This window comes from Myxine glutinosa, chromosome 11 (assembly GCF_964187855.1).
Source record: "Myxine glutinosa chromosome 11, kmMyxGlut1.1, whole genome shotgun sequence".
NCBI classification, from domain to species: Eukaryota; Metazoa; Chordata; class Myxini; order Myxiniformes; family Myxinidae; genus Myxine; species Myxine glutinosa.
The window spans coordinates 128797866-128819311 of record NC_136271.1 but is presented as its reverse complement, the minus strand read 5'-3'; the positions used below and the strand labels follow the sequence as shown (position 1 = coordinate 128819311).

The window sequence follows — 21446 nt, the reverse complement described above, 5'->3', positions numbered from 1 at the left end:
TTATGAAGAGGTGATAACGAGATAAAGGTGTGTACAATGTACATGTAGACAATTTTTATTATTATTTATTTATTGAAGAACAATTGTTTCGAAAAGAAATCATCAAAAAAAATGCACAACTTTTTTTGGCAGTCGTACACCATGTTAGGATCTCCTGGAGAAGTGCCGTTTCCTCAGCAATGTTGTTTCTGAAGAGCTGCTAACGACATACAGGTGTGTACATGTGGACAATTCTTATTATTTATTTATTGATTGAAGAAACATCGTTTCGAAAAGAATTCATCAAAATAAGTGCACAACTTCTTTTGGCAGTCGCTACACCATGTTGGGATCTTCTGCCCAAGAGACTTCTTCAGCCATTGTCAGTTCTACGTGGCGGCCTGTAGGGTTGGCAGATCCAGCAGCCTCCGCATTCTTGCCCAGGACGAGGAAACAAAGAAGAAGCGCCGTTTCCTCTGCAATGCTGTTTATGAAGAGGTGCTAACGAGATAAAGGTGTGTACAATGTACATGTAGACAATTTTTATTATTATTTATTTATTGAAGAAAAATTGTTTCGAAACGAATTCATCAAAAAAAGTGCACAACTTCTTTTGGCAGTCGTACACCATGTTAGGATCTCCTGGAGAAGTGCCGTTTCCTCAGCAATGTTGTTTATGAAGAGCTGCTAACGACATACAGGTGTGTACATGTGGACAATTCTTATTATTTATTTATTGATTGAAGAAAAATTGTTACGAAAAGAATTCATCAAAATAAGTGCACAACTTATTTTGGCAGTCGCTACACCATGTTGGGATCTTCTGCCCAAGAGACTTCTTCAGCCATTGTCAGTTCTACGTGGCGGCCTGTAGGGTTGGCAGATCCAGCAGCCTCCGCATTCTTGCCCAGGACGAGGAAACAAAGAAGAAGCGCCGTTTCCTCTGCAATGTTGTTTATGAAGAGGTGCTAACGACATAAAGGTGTGTACAATGTACATGTAGACAATTTTTATTATTCTTTGTTTGGGAGGGAGATGGGAGGGTGATGGGGCAGGGTGATGGGGCAGGGTGATGGGGCAGGGTGATGGGGCAGGGTGATGGGAGGGTGATGGCAGGGTGATGGCAGGGTGATGGCAGAGGGTGATGGCAGAGGGTGATGGCAGAGGGTGATGGCAGAGGGTGATGGCAGAGGGTGATGGCAGAGGGTGATGGCAGGGTGATGGGAGGGTGATGGCAGAGGGTGATGGCAGAGGGTGATGGCAGAGGGTGGTGGGAGGGAGATGGCAGGGTGATGGGAGGGTGATGGGAGGGTGATGGGGAGGAGATGGGAGGGTGATGGGGCAGGGTGATGGGGCAGGGTGATGGGGCAGGGTGATGGGAGGGTGATGGCAGGGTGATGGGAGGGTGATGGGAGGGTGATGGCAGAGGGTGATGGCAGAGGGTGATGGCAGAGGGTGATGGCAGGGAATTAACATTAACGAATAAAATTTGTAATGTAATAATTTGTAATAATTTGTAGTAATATAATAATAATAACGAATTCTGCTCTGTTTCAATTCTGTTTCAATTTGGTGATATGCTTTGCAAACCTTTTTTTTTTTTAACTATTTTAAAACTAAAACAATTCGAACATGGAATACATACTGACACTGCACTTTCAGGTCTCCTACAAATCCTACCCTGTCGCCTCACCGTGGCGTAGGAGTGGCAATGGTCAATGGCATCGAATGTCATGGCTAGCAAAGACAGGGAGGTAAACTTGATTTAAATTTGGAAAAAAAATTTTTTGTTTTTTTTGGGCAAGGAACGGGCACCCACGTACGGGCACGTCCTAGTACCAGTAAATCCACCAAGGGATGGCTGAAAAGAAAGAAATGGAGGGTTCTGGAATGGCCAAGTCAAAGCCCGGATCTAAATCCCATCGAGTTGTTGTGGGGGGATTTGAAACGAGCTGTGCATGCAAGAAACCCCTCAAACATCGCACAGCTGAAAGAATTCTGCATGGAGGAGTGGGCAGAAATTTCTCCCAGTCGATGTCAGAGACTGGTAGACAGTTATAAGAAACGCCTACTTGAGGTTGTTTCTGCCAAAGGAGGCAATAACACCTATGAGAGCCAAGGGTGTACTTACTTTTTCCACATGCGAAATTTGCATTTATGTTTATTTAAATTATCAATGGACTACAAAATGTAAATGTTTCATGATATTTGTTATATTATATCACCTTTATCTATCAATATTGTTGAAATGAAGATCAAATAGCTGCATGTTGAAATATGTTGAAAAAGTCAAAACTTTACATGGGGTGTACTTACTTTTTCACGTGACTGTATAATCGATGTATGCATTTTAATCATACATTGAGATCTCAATTTTATCTTTTTTACCACCCAATCTTGATGCAGCATAAATTATTTGGCCGAGGTTTAGCAAGGGGAGGTCAAGGCTGTTTATTCCTGATACATAAAACACGATGCAACCTATAAAAAAAATTATGCTAAATAATGTTTTCTGTAAACAATGCAGGAATGAATGAATGAATGAATGATCGTTTTAAGGCCATTTTCCCCCGCTAGAGCGGGGGTTTGCCTTGCGGGCCCCATGACAATCATGGTTCCCTGTTTGAGGCAATGTTTTTATGGCCGGATGCCCTTCCTGACGCCAATAAAAAAACTATAAAACTATAAAAAATATAAAAACTATAAACTATAAAAGAAATGAAACTATAAATCAAAACTATAAAACAATGCAGGGATGGTCACAATAAATGATCATGTGAACCCCATCGTCCCTACATCTTTCTTTGAATAATGGTTGTTCCCTGTCCATCCCTGGATTAATTTGCGATGACAGTGTTTTTTGATTGTTTCCATGTATGAATCTGACCAGTGAAATATTATAAGCTGTACACCTGAACACACACACACCTTCTGTTTGTCTGAGCAGCAGAAAAGTCTCAATTGCTGTTGTGCATCTCCAATAAGGTTGTACATGGAACACAAAGTCTCATCCACACGCATCTGCAGTCCATTAGACATCTTTTTCAACTTTGCCTCAAATGTTGTCCCCATCCTGCATACACACATGCGCTTTTATATACACGCACACACGCGTGCACACACACACACACACACACACACACACACACACACACACAACCTTGAGTCTCTTCATAATGCACAATAGATTACAAAAAAAAATTTTTTTTTTTTTACAACTGAAAACTATAAACCAGCGGATTTCGATCCACGGCAGGGTGAAGGCTCCATCCTCACATGCTCACAAAGAGTGAAGTGTGGTCAATCATTTACTTCATGCAACCTTGGCAGAATAATGTGGTGAATGGTGGTTCATATGCAGCCTGTGGCTGCTTGGCTGCATCATTTTCTGGGGGCATGGCTGTGCCACTGATGCAATGCCCCCATTACCAGTAAACTGCTACTCATTTTACCGACCTCAGAAAAAGATGACAGACTGAATAAACCCACCTGACGTTAAATCAACGGGATGACAGGGGCACAAACTCAGGACTCTAAGATCTCAAGCCAACCACCATCCTGCTAAGCCAACACCAGGCTTATTTGGCGAATAATACAGAATGAGCGACTGATAAATCTAGTGAGAGAGAAGGTAAACCATGTTTCAGTGAATGCATATGTTCACCTGTTAATGCAGCACGCTATCACATCATTGGCATTGTTCTTGAGTCGGGAATCAATGGCAGCTGCCATCTTCTCATTGGGCCACTGCAGGTCAGAAATGAAATTTTGCAGCATCTCCAACTTCCCCAAGAGCTCCAGTGATGTAGCTGACCTGTTAGAGCTGATGCAGTGTCCCACATATGTGTAAGGCATGCCAAAGCGTCACAATAAAACACCACACAAAAAGTAGAACAAAACAGGTACAGACACAAAGTACACTGCCCCCATGCCAAATAAATAAATACCATTCTCCATTGCGCGGCATCGCCGGGGTGCCTACGATGCCCGGCGATTCCGCTGTGTAGCACATAGAGACAGTATTGGGAGGGAGAGGTATACAATAATTGATTGATTAATTATGTAATTAAAAATAATAAATAATAATCGTAAGGTAATTAATTTCTTCGTCAATTGGCTAATAGCATACCCAAACCACCTGAGTTTCATCTGAAGCTGTAACTTTTTGAAAATAAATTGAATAATTAATTATTCGAAAAAATAAAATAATTAATCAATAAATCAAAAATATCCTTTATAGCCAAATCACTTGGTCATTGTCATATCTAAATATCAGCTTCCTAGCTCAAAAGGTGCCTGAGATATTGCCCAGATGAGAAAGAAAATAAATAAATGATTAATAATGAAAATAGAGAGTGATTGTTAAAATTATTTTAATTATTAATGAATTGTCTAATAGCATACCTAAACCACCACTATTTCTTCCGCATCTGTAACTTAAAAAAAAAAAATCAAGTCATTGATCGAATAATTAAATAATTAATTGATTAATCAATGAATCAAAAAGACCCTTTACAGCCAAATCACTTGGTCATTGCCATGACCAAATATCAGCTTTCTAGCTCAAAAGGTGCCCGAGATATTGCCCAGATGAGAAAGAAAATAAATAAGTTTGTAATAACTCGATAATAATTCAATAATTCATGAATTAATTGATTAATCAAAAAATTAAAAATACTGTTTTTGCCAAAGCAAGTGCTCACTATTGTGCCCAAATTTCAGCTTCCTAGCTCAAAGGACGGCTGAGATGTTGCCCAGACAAACAAGAAAACACGAAAACAAATGGAGTGAAAACTGAGTACTCCCGTTTACCGCACGTCACCCACCGCCAGGGCCCCCTTCGGTGCCCGACGATGACGTCATGCAGCGCCTGGAGATGGACTAGGAAAGGAGCGGTGTACAATATGGGTGGTTGGTAAATGTTCCCAAAACCATAAGCATAATGTTATCACCGAGTGCATGGAAGTAGACTGCATATATGAGCTATAATGGCGATTCAAACTTGGCCTGGACTTTTGTTTACAATTTTGATGAACTTCTGAGGAACCTGTACTTTCTAGCTCTTCCACGAACATGGCTCTATATACAAAACAAAAACATTGTCATGAATAACAAGACTCAAACTTATCACACTAATGTTCACTTCTGAATAGTGTCAATAGGACTTTGATTTTTGGAAGCAACAAGGCAGGCGGGCATTCACAAGCTTTCTCCAAAGAAAGGTTCATAGCCAAAATGTCAGCATGACCTTACTTCCTAGGCCGTTAGCATATCTCAAGCAATGTTCTGTTGATTTCACCTATTTTTCTCTCTGTCTGCCAAAACAGATCGAGAGTAGCCTTCACCAATAAGATCAGTTCTTCATTCTACACAACGTTCATTTCTAAACTGATATAGTGAACGGAAACTCTTCGGCCAATCGAAACGACAGGATCTTAACAATCTTTCACCATACTGTCCATCTGACATGAATTCGGATGAAATTTGGTGGACAGGTTGGGTGTGTGACTCGGGCGAATCAATTAGGTTTTGGTGAAGATCTGGATCAGGATTCGGAGATGAGAATTTAAATTTTTAAAAGTGATTCTTCACCATTGAGAGATGGGGACAAAAACAATATAATGGCACGATATCTCAAAACGTTGCGGACTAGTTATGACAAAACTAGGTAGATGAGTTGGGTAGGTGACAAGAACAAGCTGATTATATTTTGGTTCTGTTCCGGATCCAGATATGGCCCAACAGTGGATACATAATGTAAACTGTTCAGCCTGGCAGAGGTATGCGCTTTACCAAGTACTGTTCTAGTTATTCACTGTTCCACCTGCTTTCGTCTCTCACTTACCGCCATCTTGTTTTCAGAACGTTTTAAAGCAGGAAGCATGGCATTATGGCTCTGGGTTAGCACCATAAACAAAAATCCCTCGAGGGTTAATCTGCATTACTTTGCCTTAACCATGTGTGTGTCTAATGTCTACTGTTGTCCGTGTAAAATTTTAGCTCACCTGGAACGAAGTTCAGGGGACCTTATGCAATGGTGCGTCATCCGTCAGTCAGTCACTCCATCCATCCGACAGTCCGTCAGTCCGTCAGTCCGTAAACACTTGCAACTTCTTCTCCGAAACCGCTGAAGGGATTGTGACCAAACTTGGCAGAAATTATATGTGTTGTGTTGTGACTAAAGTTTGTTCACTGCTTTAAAAAAAAATCGGGGTCAAGGGGGGGTTTACCGGGGGGTCAAAGTGGATCCAGGTTTGACCCCGCAAAATAGGTATTTGCTTTCTTCTCTGAAACGCAAAACAAATGCACATACACGTACATATACAATTCCAATGAAACTTCACCACAACCTTCATCACCTGTGATGTACCGAAGTTTGCTCACGGCATTTAAAAAAATCTGCCCCTTTGGGCGTCTATGGGGGGGGGCCGGGGGGGGAGGGGGAGGAGTTGCCCCAAAAATAGGTATCTGCTTTCTTCTCAGAAACTACACATGCAATTTCGATTAAACTTCATCACAACCTTCATCACCCATGATGTACCAATGTTTGTTCAAAGCATTCGTAAAATTGGGGTCTGAGGAGGTATATGGGGTGGGGGGTTTGCCCCCCAAAATAGGTATTTTTCTGTTTGTTTGTTTGTTTAAAGTTTTATGATTAGGTTAGTATGTTTCTACATGCTGCCCTGTCTTCGAGCAACCATTGAAATTGGTTTCATATACCTTTAGTCAGTGCAGTATACCGTTTATTTTACCAGGTGAGCGCCAGAGGTATTGCCCCTATGTTTGGAAAGGTACACCCACGTCTACTAAAAGACATCTAGATCAAATTTAAACCACCCCTGTAGAACCAACTGAACAACCTTACATGTGTTGTGTGTTGATTTGGATCAAGGGTGCAGTGGAGAGATTACACCCTGGATGTTAACGTTTGCATTGTGGTGAGGTAGAGCCCCATTATGTATGATGCAACAAGCATACTCAACAGGACGCCAAGTCTCCTGCTGAAGGCTTCGCTGCACAGACTGGGCGATGGATGCCTCCATCGTTTCCAGGTAGCAATCCAAAATTGGTTGAAAAGAATTCTGTAAGTGTATGTGAAACGGCCCATTGCACATGTCTCCTGCAATGAAAGGAATTAAAGCAGCATGGAGAGATTATAAGTACACCGGCCAACTACATAGCAATGGTGATGCACAGTGCCATTGGAAGGGCTTTCTCAACCAACCTTTTAAAATATTTTATTCGTTTTATAAATAAATATTAATATATATAAACATCATAATGGTGATGCAAAATAACACACACTAGTAAAAAGCCCGTCATTTGACAGGTTGGAACAGTTAATTCGACGGTGCAGCCACGTGTGCATGCCAAACTCTGAAGCCTCAGCCTAGTGTCAGGAGTACTTATATCTTCTTTATTTATTTATTAGAGTTTGTTTTATCCCCCAAAATAGACCACAGTGAACAGACATTCGTGTTAAAAGATTGACCATTAAAACCTACCCTTATGAAGGGGGACAGACATCTGTACAAACACACAAAATGACATTGTGTTATATATATATATATATATATATATATATATATATATATATATATAGTTCATGGGTGCTTCTGAACACTGATGGGAAGGATACATCTGGGACTTGAGAATGTCAAGGGTAAATTTAAAGTCAACTTTTAAAATTTCGATTTTACTACTAATCATGTGGGAGCGGTTATAAATAAAGTATATTTCAGTGTATTTTCTAAGTGAGTCGCTGAAACTGCATACACAGCGCATGCGCGAAAAGCCTCATTAGCAATCATACATCATTTTGGAAGTCCCATATCGAGGAAGAGAATTACCTTAATAAAGGGTAAGCTGTGTTACCACAGCATAAAGGTGTGAGGTATATAAAACAGAGGTGTGGTTCAGCAACAGATATTCATTAATGAAGATAAAGTCTAAATGGAAACAGGTTTCCATAGAAAAAAAACAATATGATAAAAAAGAATGATGCTACTACCTCTTTAAATGAGCAAGACCCCTGAAAAGGAACAGCTGAAGAGTTGGAAGTGATCTTCTAGTTTCACTAATTTCATCAGCTAAAGAGTTTGAAGAATCAACATGTCGGTAGATGGATGACTGCAGTGAGAGAAACCACTTAAACTGTTACCATGAGTGGTGCATGCTTAACTCACGGTCAATGGATAGATGACGGTTGAGAAGGTGAAACAGAGAAAAATATTCCCAAGAGTAGTTTGGTTCGTGGTTAAGCATTGCATCCATGTCCACGGCGAAGAGCGACCAGAATGACTCGGAGTATTCTTTCAATATCTCTGGGGACCAGCGGAGTAACTGCACAGGACAACAAACATGGACGCAAGTTAATGCAAACCAAAATAAACTACAGGGAGGTCTGCGATTGGAGATTGCTAATACTTCCTGGTGGCCAACTTGTAATATTAGCTAATTAGTCACACTTTAAATTGTGCCTCATTATAATAAATTTTAAAACTTTCCCGCCCGCCCTCCACCCCCCCAAAAACCGGGACACCACCGACACTAAACACTTGTCTAAAACCAGGAACTATAATAAGAAGACTTCAAGAGTCGGTGAGAAAGTCAAATACAAACCTCATTATGAAGGACTTTAAAAAAATAAAAATAGAAAAATCTTTCTTGAAAATCTTTAAATTGATTTGCAAAACAATATTTTGTCTTTATATTTGGAAGACAAGATATTGCTGGTTCGACTTGGACCTTGAAGCAATATGAATTGCCTTCCTAAAATGTCTGGTACAATCCATGCGCCAGGTGGATATCGAGTTATGAATCCATAGTTTGATCGAGAGTTGCATGAAATGTTGTTGTTTAATATTTGGTAAGCAGTACATTTGACAAAATCGTATCACGAGGCAAAGCATCAGGAGGTGCACATTTTCAGGTACATATTAACAGCTGCTTGTTTAGTTTGTTACAAAGTTAAACATGGATGTTTCCCGAGGTCCACTCATTGATAAACAAACCAAATTGCCAAATCCCTACAAGAGGAGGTTTGGGTATTCCGGAAATGGATAATACAGAATCGTCACACATTTCACACAGCATTTCCAGGGTTCGAAATTCCAGCTACAAATCCAGTTAATTTGCTGTGTGTATGTGTGTGTGTTGGTTGTTATCTCCATATGCGGGTTTCAGAAGGTGGAACGGAGTCCTCCCAAGTCTCGAAGTTTCCACTTCTGTTTCAGTAAAGGATCATGATTCATGGACCAGTTGATAAAGTTTTCCTACTCTCAAAGTTTTGTTCCGAGGGCTCTTTTGAGGATCGTCACCGATCCTTGGACAGCTTCCAATTGGTTTGTTTGCCGTAATATTCCCAGGGATGGTTTTAAGATCTCTGTGAGGTTTTTTAAATCAATCCTGTTACTCCCATAATCACTGGTACAATTTTGATGCACTTCAGCTTCCAAGATCTCTTGACTCATTTTTGAGATCCTGATATTTGGTCAATTTCTTGAATTCTGTGTTGTTTAGGCCAAAATCGCTAGGGACTGACACCTCAATTAGCAAGGCCTTCTTTTCATTTTTTGTACTTCAGTACTATATCCAGTCACAATGCTTTGTTTTCTGCGTTCACACTTGATGGGATCATTAGGTCACACATGAGCATTATTTCCTCGTTTTCAGTGATTGCTTTTGGTTCATGCTTCCACGAGTTTTCTGGAACTGGAATAATGACACTTTTGCAGATGTGCAAGGGGATTACTCTATATACATACCTTGTTCTGCCTTTGTGTGTACAGCTACTCTGACATGAGTTTGTTTTTACAACCCGACAGCAGGTGGCTCGTACTTTGTTTCTCCCTTGTAGAACCTACATTATTTGTCTGATTGAATCAGTGCGGCTATTTTCTTAAATCAGTGCGAAGGTAGAACCTTTGGTGCAGTGTCCTTGGTCTTGGGCATTTATAATAATTCGTTCTCCATCCCCGTTGAGCTGACCTCTTCTTAGCAATTCCAAAGAGCCTTCATTGTCTACTTCTTTGTGTGTGTGTGTGTGTGTGTGTGTGTGTGTGTGTGTGTGTGTGTGTGTGTGTGTGTGTGTGTGTTTGTGTGTGTTGATGGATGTGACACGAGAAGCTCTTCCAAATTGCCTCCACAAAAAAAATGAGTCTCTGAGCTTCGGTGTTGAGTCAGTTTTCAGTACCACGAGTGACTTGCTGACGCAACCTTTTTAATTTACACTGGTGGCGAAACTCCTCAGCAATAAGACAATCTTTGTAAAGGAAACCTCCCCTCTTTGTTGAGCCCCAACCACTTGCCATTTCATGTTGCTCTACACTCTGTAGTAGCATGTCAACACATTCTTCTGCGAGAACTTGCAATTCTTCAAGTCCCTTTACATTGGAATCTGTCAAACAAAGTATCACCCAGAGTTATGACTTGACACTATAATATAGAGTTAACATATCCACAAATATCTGAGTGGACTCACCGGAAACGCTGTTTTCAGTTGAAAGGCCCATGTAATTGATCATGGCAGCACGCCTCAAACAATTACTCAGCACAGTGTACATCTGCTCTGTCGGGACTGGTCGGGACATGTCTTCCATAAGTACCTGTTAGTGTCGGAAAATTAGTGCTCTCCATATTCTCATAATAAAGGTTGGTTGAAAATTTGATGACAAAAGATAAAACGGTAAAAAGGTATGGCCTGGACAGACAGACAGGCAAACAAAAGCAGTCATAGACCAGTACTTGTGGAATCAGTTGCTGCAACCTTGACCTTTGGACTTCAAAAACAATAGGCTTCTAAGCTTGTGATTGGTGAACCAATTCAGTGACCCAATATGCAAGCCCTGTTAAGATTTCAAGTCGATTGGATGAAAATTGGCAATTTTGTGACTTTGAACTTTGACCTTTTGATCTAAAAAAAAATTGGCTTCAAGATTTGGATTAGTCAACAAATTTAGTCACAGGATATGCAAATTCTGTTCAAATGTTAAGTCAGGTGGATGGAAATTGACTACTTTGTGTGACACTAACCGTTGACCTTTTGGCCTCAAAAACAATCACTTAACACTGTTCAAAGTTCAAGTCAATCGGTTGAAAAGTGACAATTTTATGCAACCTTGCCCTTTGACCTTTTGACCTACAGCAGGAGATGGGCTAAATATATACTTGTAAAAACACTTAAAGCACATAAAACTCCCACCTTCTGGCATCCCTTTTCTTCCCAAACAAGACGAATGGGAAGGATCATCATTGCAAACTTACCCTGTGCATCGACAAGCCCCAGATATGACCTTCCCATTAGTGTTAAGAAGCACCAAGATTTGGATAGAACATACACATCGATGAACCTTTGGCCTTTCATGTACACACATTGAAGGGAGTTTTTACAATATGGACTGCAACATTGTATTGCATTGAAAGGGAGGGAGTTGGGGGGGGGGGGAGGGGGCTATCCATAGTTAGACTGTGGTAAGTGTAACATGGCCCATGTGATTTGAATCGGTTCGATTGCCGTGTAACAGGGATCTGACGGAGGAAGTCTTTTTGTTACACGTGATGCTGAGGAGGCAGTGTATGTAACTTATAGACGAGAAAGTCAGAGTAGTATTGTATGCGTAAACATGTTTTGTTAGCGGGCGGGGTCAGTTGAGAAATTCACATCACAAAATTCTCATCACAAATTGAGAAATTCTGTGCAGAAACGCTTGCCACACGTGTGCGAAATCCATCATGACCTCTTATCTTGGCCAGTGTGTGTCAGTCATGGAGCCGAAAGTGGCAACGGATAAATTTTTCATTGGTGCTGTCTCATGGATAGGGTGGCCCGGAGAAGGATTCTGCCCAAGAGGAAGAGCAGGACCAGAAGTGACCTCGGAGAGAGAGAGGAGAACTCCAAGTGCAGGGAGGCAAAAAGGATGAAGGGGAGCGGAGAGAATAGACTCATCAGAGCCCCCAGAATGCAGAGAAGACCAAAGGGGGTGAAGAAGAAGGGCCTGTAGAGAGGATGGAGGGCAGGACTCGAGTGGAAAGGACAGAGGGTCACGAGGGCTGGTTGAGGGGCTGATCCTCAGATGTGACAATATCAAATTTTGGACGAGTTCATCAGGAAATTCTCCAACTGTTCCGTTGTGCAGAGGCACACTTCTTTGTCGTAGGTACGCTTACAAGCACTTTTGCCTTCTTTAAAAGTATTTTTAGTCATTTGATTCTGCAATCCTTCTGGGTGGCATGAGGTATATCCAGGCTGCCTTGATTTACCTGGTTATTAGGGGGTTTTGCGCATAAACGCCGATCAATCTGGGGTGGATTACGTCATTTGAAAAGTTCCGTATTATTAACTAGGCTTCTCCATATTCTCACAATAAAGGTTTGTTCAAATTTGATGCTAAAAGCTCAAATGATTAGGGCCTAGACATGTTAGGGCCTAGGTGTGCAAGCACGTGCACATTGAAAACCCCGTCTCCCGCTGCACGGGCAGATTGGCTAAAACTGTGTAAACGTTATTAGTATCCATCCACAACATCCATCTACCTGCATGAAAAAACATTACAGATTGAGGCAACATATCCACATAAACATTTATACTTGGGTAACCTCAGTTATGAGGTTTAAGATTACAGACAATCAACTCACCCTTTCCAGCAGACCCATAGTGGCTTTTAGGGCGCCCTCTGGTAAACCAAATGGAAAGTAGAACCTAAGGAGAGTTAGAAGGTATTATAGATGACAAAACAAAATTGAGTCGTCCTCATCATTAACGACTGAGACTACTACTATTACTTTGACTACTACAACTACTGGTACTTTAACAATTATTTTCCGGTATGAGGGGGTTGGTCGGTTGATAGCCACTCTCCACTTCGTCCTGTCAAAAGCATCTTCCTCCATGAACCATGAACCCCAACAACAATGCCTCAACTGATCGAATCCTTCCAGGTCTTTTTTGGTCTACCTCCTTGTCCGTTCCCCTCAACTACTAAACTAGTGACTTTCTTAAAAGACTCATCTTCTCCCTTTCTTCCACATGCCCAAACAACCTTTGTCTTCTCTTTCGCAACTCTTCCTCAGTAATATTAGCTTTGAGCCTCTATTATGTCAAAACCACTCTGCTTATCCTTCTGTGTTACCCCACACATCCATGTTGTCATCTTTAGCTCTGTCCTCGATTCTTCTCTCGTATTCTACACTTATTGTCCATGCCTCATGAGGGTATATCAAAACTAGTCTAACTCGAGCTAAATATACTCCACTTTTTAGTTAGCTTGGGATAGTTTTCTGTGTTAAAATGCCTCTTAACTGTCTCCATTTATTCCATGCTACCTTTATCTGAGTTCTAATAGCTAACTTCACTCAACCACCTGCCGATGATATATCTACCAAGTAACAAAAACTCTGAACCTTTCCCAGCTTAATTTTGAATCTCATATTAATGATCGAAGGCTGATGGAGGTTATGGTTTTTTTTTTTGGTTTTTTTTTTTTTTTTGTATACAAGATCGAGGCTCGTGAAAGAGCGAACATTTATCACACAGAAAGACAAACCGACACATAACCGACAAACCGACACATAAAACAAATAACATCGGGAGCGGTAGACAAGATGGGGAGAGAGGGGGAAGGACACAAACACAACATTTGAGAGCAGGAACCGAGAGACATGGAGACATCGAGAGATCTGTGGGAGGGAGAGGGCTTTGGGGGGGGGGGGCATGGGAAAGGGGGTGGGAGAGGCATAAAACATATGGACACTGCCAGGACTACCAGGAAAGAAGTTGGAATTACAAACAAGGTGGATCTGGGGTGAATTAGTGGGGGTAGAAAAGATCAAGGTTTTGGATGGGGGAAGATAAGAGATGGTGGTGAACAGCTGTTTTAAAGACCTGGAGGGAGGAGTGGGATTGAAGGGAGTGTGGGAGTTTGTTCCAGAGGCGGGAGAAAAGAGGAATGAAGGAGTGAAGGTGAGCAGAGAGCCGGGATTTCGGCACTTTCACCATCAGAGGGTTGCAGGCAGATCTTGTGCGACCTGTAGGAATATTTGGGGGACAGAGCACAGAGAGAGCTGGGGGAGCAAGGCCGGAGAGGAGTCGGTAGAAGACAGAAAGACCACCTACCTGCCTGCGGTGAGTGAGTGAAAGGCCCTCAGAGATAGCTTCATCGCGGGAGATTCCAATGATTCTGAAAGCTTTGGTTTCAACAGCATGAAGCCGAGCTAGGTGTGAGTCAGGAGCACCAGCCCATAGGGGAGAACAGTATTCCATTGAGCTGCGGATGAAAGCCTTGTATGTGGTGAGGAGCTCAGGTGTGCCTAGGAAGGACTTCGCACGAAGGAGGATGCCCAGTCGACGACTGGCTTTGCAGGCCAGCTTGGAAATGTGGTTTTCCCAAGAAAGATCATGGCAGATAGTGAGACTCAAAAGCTTGAGCGACAGAACTTCTTGGAGAGGATTGTTGAGAAAGTAGATGGGAGGGTTGTCCAGTCGATCTTTTCGGAGAGACATAGTAAGAGTGTGAGATTTGTCAGGATTGAAAGACATGTTCCACTTGTTTGACCAGTCTGTGATTTTGTCCAGGTCTTCAGAGAGTGAGGAGGCTGCAGACTGCCGATCTGAGGGAAGAGGAATGGAGCGGCAGAGAGTGGAGTCATCAGCAAAGAGATAGAGAGGATTTTCCAGAGAGTCGGAGAGATCATTGATAAAGACCAGAAAAAGCACAGGGCCCAGCACACTGCCTTGGGGAACTCCAGCCTGAACAGGAAGGGGAGATGAGAGAAATCCATTCAGGGCCACACGTTGACTACGACCAGAGAGGAAGTCCGCAAGCCATGCATGGAGATTTCCATGGATACCACAGGAGTAGAGTTTGGTGAGCAGAGCTGGGTGCCAGACCGTGTCGAAGGCACGTGATATGTCAAGGGAGACAGCTCTGATTTCCTGTTTGGCATTGAGGACCTCCATCCATTGTTGAGACAGGAGAAGCAGCATGTCCAGAGTAGAGTGACCTGGTCTGAATCCAAATTGATGATCAGAGGTCAAGCCATTGGAGAAGAGGAAAGATTTCATATCTGAAGCAATGATGGATTCCATGACTTTGCTGATAAATTGGGAGCAGGCTGATTGGTCTGTCGTTGCAAGGATCTGTTTTTGCACATTTTTTGTGTAAAGCGGTAATGTTTGCTGATTTCCAAGATGCTGGCAGATGACCTTGAGCAAAATAGAGGCTGAAAAGAATAGAGAGTGGGTGTGAAAGAATGGCATTGCCGGATTTTAGGACCCGTGGGCTGATGCCGTCTGGTCCAGTTGCAGAATCAGAGTCGAGGTTTGACAAAAATTTCTCCACCTTGTCAGGAGAGAAGGACACAGTGTCCAGGAGCAGTTGGGTTCGACTGGATAAGGTGGGAACAGAGAGAGATGGGTTTGGGACACAAGATTTAGAGGCAAACACAGAGTTGAGGCATTCAGCTTTTTCACACGCGGAGTCAGCCGTGTGGCCATTTGAGGTGACGGAGGGGATGGAGGGGGAACAAACACCAGAAACAGATTTGACCAGACGCCACCAGGATTTGGAAGAGGGAGACAGATAAGAGAGTTCGGTCCTGAGAAGGGAGAGATATTGTTTCCTGGCTCTCCTGAGGGTGGACACACACTTGTTTCGGGCTTTGAGAAAGGAAATGAGATTTCCTTCCATTGGATTTGCTTTCCAGGAGACGAAAGCAAGTTGTTTCTGGGCAACAGCCTCACCACAAGATTCCGTGTACCATGGATGGGAGGAAGGGTATGACAACTGAAGACGAGATGGGATAAATCTGTGCATGACAGAGAGCAATTTACTTTGGAAGAATTCCCAGGATGAGTTGATGTCAGAGGCGGTAGAGATGGGAGACCAGTCCAGATGATTGATGGCTGCTTGAAGACCGTCCCAGTCGGCCTGAGTGAAATGCCAGACTCTTCGACGCTGAGGAGGCTCTCTGAGAATGGCCAGAGAGATGTCCACTTTGACAAGCACATGATCAGAAGAACCGATTGGAGCAGAAGAAGAGCAGCAGACATTAGCAGGGAAGTTTGTCATAACTAAGTCTAGAAGAGAAGAAACTCCATTGGCTGAGGAGTTTGACCACAAGTCACACAATCAGAGGCAGGGGTGAGACAGGGTTTCACCCCTGTCTGTCTGCTTGTTTGTTTGTCTGTGAACAAGATATCTCAAAAAGTTGTGGACGGATTCAGCCGAAACATTGTGGACAGGTGGGATGCGTGGCAAGGACGAATCGATTCGATTTCGATTTTCATGAAGATTTGAATCTGGATGTGGATCAGAGGTTTAAATATTTTAAAGCGATTATTCACCATTGATAGGGCCCAAAAATGATACGTAGCATGATATCACAAAAAGTTGTGGACAAATTATGACAAAAACTTGGTGGACGTGCTGGGTAAGTGACAAGAACAAGTGGATTAGCTTTTGGTTTAGGTCCGAATTCAGATCCGGCCTACCAGTGGATAGAAAACGTAAACTGTTCAGCCTGGCCGAGGCATGTTCTCCACCGAGTGCCCTTCTAGTCATGACTGCCAATGTCTCTGCGTTTTCCACCATGGATTGTTTATATCTCAAACTGCCAGCCACCATACTCAAACATCCCTCAACACACTGAATATAATGTAATACCTGGTGTTGGCCTAATGGTTAGGGCGGCGGGCTTGGGATCCTAAGGTCCTGAGTTCGAATCCCGTTGAATTAACGCCAGGTGAGGTTGACTCAGCCTGTCATCCTTCCGAGGTCGGCAAAATGAGTTTTTGCTGCGACTAGAAGTCATCAGAGGCAGACGCGCCCACAGAAACGATGCAACCAGCAGCCGGGGGCTGCACGCTAACCACCCACTGAATATAATTTGACCCTACTTCTTTACCACAAGTCACACAAGGCCATTTCCTACTCTGCTTTTTCGACACTAACCATCAGTTTTGTCTCATCTACATTCACCCTCAATCCCTTAAACTCAAATGCTTCCTTCCAAATATCAAACATCTCCTTTGTTTCTAATTCTGTTTTTGCTGTCACGACTAAATCATCTGTTTATAATATTTCCCATGGATATCCTACCCTCAACTCTTTCATAAGTTCTTCTAGAACTAGTACAAAAAGCAAGGTGATAAACACTGATCCTGATGCAAAATTTCTTGGCGTCTTATACATTGGCGTAACTACTTTTGTCATGTTATTGTATGCCTTCTCAAGATCTACAAACACATGTTCCTTATTTTACTTTGCTGAGTACTTCTCTTGAATCTGCCTCACTATAACAATTGCATCTGCCATTGACCTTCCGCTCATTAAACCAAATTTAAAACCTAAATTTAAAACAAATATCTGCATAGTCTTCAGTTTAAAATTTAAAACCTAAAATGAAACCTAAACTTAAGGTTTCATTTCCCTTATATTTCCTCAAATACTTGGGTGACTAAAATATCTGCATCGAGTGTTCAGATCAGTCATTCAGCTCTAAATAGGCAAGCAAAAGGTGTTTTGGTAACTTTCTGAGAAAAAAAGGCAAAGTACATAGTCTATTAGGGAAGGAAAATTGGACGATGCATGATTTACCTGAAATGGCTGATCTGGTGCTCCAGCATCACTTTAAGTCTGTCCTTGATTTCTTTGTAGCGCGCATTTTCCTCCACAGTAATAGATGTAAACCCATCCGGTCTACAAAACATATAGAGATGCTGATGATGATTCAGGAAACGTCATATATATATATATATATATATATATATATACATATTTTCAATATTCACATCAATAAATACCCAGACTAAGCAAATGTGAACTATGCTTTACCTGGCTCTGGCTTGGCGCTACGTCGTGAGACACTTCCTATTAGCTGTGCGAGGCTAGATGCATTGTGATTGGCTCTTGGCAAGTGACGTATATATACACCCTCGCTGTGCATATTTCCCATTATTATAGTTCCAAAATTAAAACGAATTAGAGCTAAAAACAATGCAAGAAAAAGTGGGCCTAGGGTCCATGGGCTTACTATAGTATTAGTAGTATATCGAATATATGAAGTTTTTTCGAATCACTGACTCACTTACTGATATTAATGTTCGGTACCTTCTGCGTGTCGTAAAAAGCTGAAATTTGGTGTGCCGCCGGACATCGAAGCCGATACACCGGGAAAAATCACAGAAGCGTCGGAAGATTTCCACCTCCATTCCTACCCAATTTAAAATCCCATGTGTGCACGGGAAACTTGCTACAACTCGTAACTTGTAAGAAACTTGTAAGAAACTTGTAAGAAACTTGTAAGCCACAACTCATGATGTTTGTAAAATGTGCTTGGTTAAAGACTTTTGTGGCTTTGTACTGTTTAGGGTGGCCACAATGTCTTGTCACCCCTATTAAAAATTGGGACATTGTCTTATCATATGAGCTGACAACACTGAAGCGTTCTACAAGTTATACCACATACATTTACAGCAGTTTTTTTTACTTTATTACACACTAGCAAAAGTACCCAGTGTTGCCAGGCAACACAGTCACTTTGTGCCGGGAATATGAAGAGAGGGGGAGAGAGAGAGAGAGAGAGGAGGGGAGAAAAGGGGGAAGAGAAGGGAAGGGGAGAGAGAGTGGTTGGGGGTTGAGGGATGGGGGAATTGGGAGGGGGCATGGAGAGGGAGGAGCAAGGAAAGCAGATGGGGAGGATAGGGGGAGGAGATCGGAGGGTGAGGGGATAAGTGGGGGAAGAATATGGGACAGGGCAGGATAGGGGGCGGGGCAGGATAGGGGACGGGGGGACGGGGGAGGATAGGGGATGGGGAAGGATAGGGGATGGGGGAGGATAGGGGACGGGGGAGGATAGGGGACGGGTGAGGATAGGGGACGGGGGAGGATAGGGGACGGGGGAGGATAGGGGACGGGGGAGGATAGGGGACGGGGGAGGATAGGGGACGGGGGAGGATAGGGGACGGGGGAGGATAGGGGACGGGGGAGGATAGGGGACGGGGGAGGATAGGGGACGGGGGAGGATAGGGGACGGGGGAGGATAGGGGACGGGGGAGGATAGGGGACGGGGAGGATAGGGGGAGAGGAGGGGGAAAGGGTAAGGGGAGGAGGATAGGGAGGTCAAGGGGAGGGAAAGGTGAGGGGGAGGCCCTCGGGAGAGGCAGAGATAGGAGAGGGCAGGAAAAGCAAGGCTAGATACAAGTTAAGCTTGTAAGCCTGGCCAGATGTAATCTTTTATAAGAGGTATGTGCAGTCAGAAGTATTTTGAAGTGGGCTGGGAGAGATTTGTGTGGACATTGGGAAATGAAAAATTGAGTTATTGACATATATACAGCAATACCTTCAGAATCATTGGAATCTCCCGCGATGAAGCTAACTCCAAAGGCCTCTCACTCACGCACCGCAGGCAGGTTGGTGGTCTTTCCGTCTTCTACCGACTCCTTTCTGGCCTTGCCCCCCCCCAGCTCTCTCTGGGCTCTGTCCCGCAAATATTCCTACAGGTCGCACAAGATCTGCCTGCAACCCTCTTATGGTTAAACTGCCAAAATCAAGACTCTCTGCTCACCTTCACTCCTTCATTCCTCTTTTCTCCCGCCTCTGGAACAAATTCCCTCACTCTCTTCAATCCCACTCCACCCTCCAGGTCTTAAAAACAGCTGTTCACCACCATCTCTTATCTTCCCCCATCCAAAACCTTGATCTTTTCTATCCCCGATAATTTCATCCCAATTCCACTTTTTGAAATACCAACTTCTGTCCTGGAAGTCCTTGGTGTCCTTGTGTTTTATACTTCTCCCACCCCCCCCCCCCCCTTCCCACGCCTCCTCCCCCCAAGCCCTCTCCCTCCCACACATCTCCCTGCTCTTAAATGTTGTGTGCTCTCAAGTGTTTGTGTGCTTCCCATTCTCTTGTCTTCCGCTCCCTCTTTTTATATATTTTGTTTGTCTGGTTGATTTGTTTGTGAAGTAAATGTCAGCTCTTTCACGAGCCTCGATTCAGTATACAAATAAAAAATATAAAAAATACCACCATCAGGCCTGGTAAGGGCCCTATCAAAACAGAAGAGAGAATAGACGAGGAGAGAGACTGAGAAGAGACACCCTGCCAGAGGAACGGTTCGGTTTAAACACACAATGTCTGGAGCTGCAACAGTAACCTGAATGGAAATAATATCATCAGTGACTTTAAATACATTCCTTGATGGCAATGGCAGCACACACCAAAAAGGAAAGATTGCTTATGAAAAATTAGATCTGTTGAACAATGGTCAAAACTGACATCAATTCCCATTGACGCAAGAGAACACTTGCACATTCAACGCTTTGAAGAGAGATAAAGTTAATAACTATCCGACTTAACTCAGGCCAGACCAACACTTGCAAGGTGCGAGTAATACGCAGACCGTACTTGTTCTGCGTGATGTGCGAAGTGCAGAAAGCGAAGCTGTAATGCAGGAGTGTGGGATCAATGGCAATGCCATCCTCAGCTCGATTTATCAATTCATCTAGGTAGCAGAGATGTCGATGGCAGCCACTGACTCCATACCGTGAACAGTACTCATCCAACATGAACATCTGACCTGGACTGAACCAGCCCTGGTGCACACACGCACACACCCGCAAAAAGGTACATTTTTGTTACACAAGCCAAACAACGAGACAACTAAGTTTCACATAGATCCTTGTATTCTCCGAGTATTGACTGAAAGTTCCTGTTGAACCAAGTTACATCACATGGGAGAAAATGGAGGTCTTGTTTGAACTAGACACTAGACAGCCTTTATTTCTCTGTCAGATTCATAAGATGAGGTGAAACCAAGTTTTGCATTTCCAACACAGGAAATATTCAAGGGTGTTGTCACATTGTTTACAAATACAGTGTCAAAATTACTAGATGCGTTGTGCAGTCATAGTGAGACATCCTTTTCTACAGTACGAGCACACACCCAAGGTACCACATACCCAGGGGGCACTCTTGAGGAACTCTGTTTAAATTGCTTGCAAAAGCACAAAATAACTGATGTTATCATGTTGTAACGTGCAAACATATTGTTGCGGATATGGGATTTGCATCCATCCACATCCGCTTGTAAATATTCCCCTATTTCCTCAGTACTTCCCAACTATCCCCAATCCCCCATTCCCTAGTCCCATTTTCTGTAAACAACACTCTGTAGACCCGACCTCCCCCTATTTCCCCCCATTAAATGTCGCATCCAGGTCCACCGCATCTCATGTAGACAACTATAGGACATCTTGCTAGTTATTCTTAGTCTATGTCAGTTAAGGATTCGTTTCCATTAATTCTGACCCTTCGTTGCACCAGAATGTGATTGTATGGCACCGTTAGGAAGTTTAGGACCTCCCAATACCTCCCCGCAGCTCTTCCTCACGGTTCAGAAACAACAACAACAACAACAGCGCGGCGGCGGCGTGCACAGGGAGTGCGCGTCCTCACTCCGGCTTGGTT

At 43.1% G+C, this 21446-nt stretch overlaps 1 protein-coding gene and 1 long non-coding RNA gene across 3 annotated transcripts in view; one reads left to right on the top strand and one right to left on the bottom strand.

Annotated features, from left to right (window-relative positions):
• The window catches only part of LOC137436149 (calcium-dependent secretion activator 1), a 156906-nt gene that overhangs the window by 40573 nt on the left and 94887 nt on the right, over positions 1-21446 (bottom strand). For both annotated transcript variants that reach the window (XM_068129870.2, XM_078787109.1), the window contains exons 13-21: positions 20385-20572; positions 17574-17675; positions 12616-12679; positions 10463-10586; positions 10290-10378; positions 8166-8322; positions 6958-7099; positions 3644-3802; positions 2908-3052 (exon numbers count right to left, since the gene is read on the bottom strand). In XM_068129870.2, coding sequence (XP_067985971.2) covers positions 2908-3052; positions 3644-3802; positions 6958-7099; positions 8166-8322; positions 10290-10378; positions 10463-10586; positions 12616-12679; positions 17574-17675; positions 20385-20572 — 1170 coding nt within the window. The remainder of the gene's footprint in view (positions 1-2907; positions 3053-3643; positions 3803-6957; positions 7100-8165; positions 8323-10289; positions 10379-10462; positions 10587-12615; positions 12680-17573; positions 17676-20384; positions 20573-21446) is intronic.
• Positions 435-955, top strand: LOC144888338 (uncharacterized). The gene is made up of 3 exons (XR_013620933.1): positions 435-494; positions 600-680; positions 780-955. It is a non-coding gene; the product is annotated as an uncharacterized LOC144888338 (long non-coding RNA).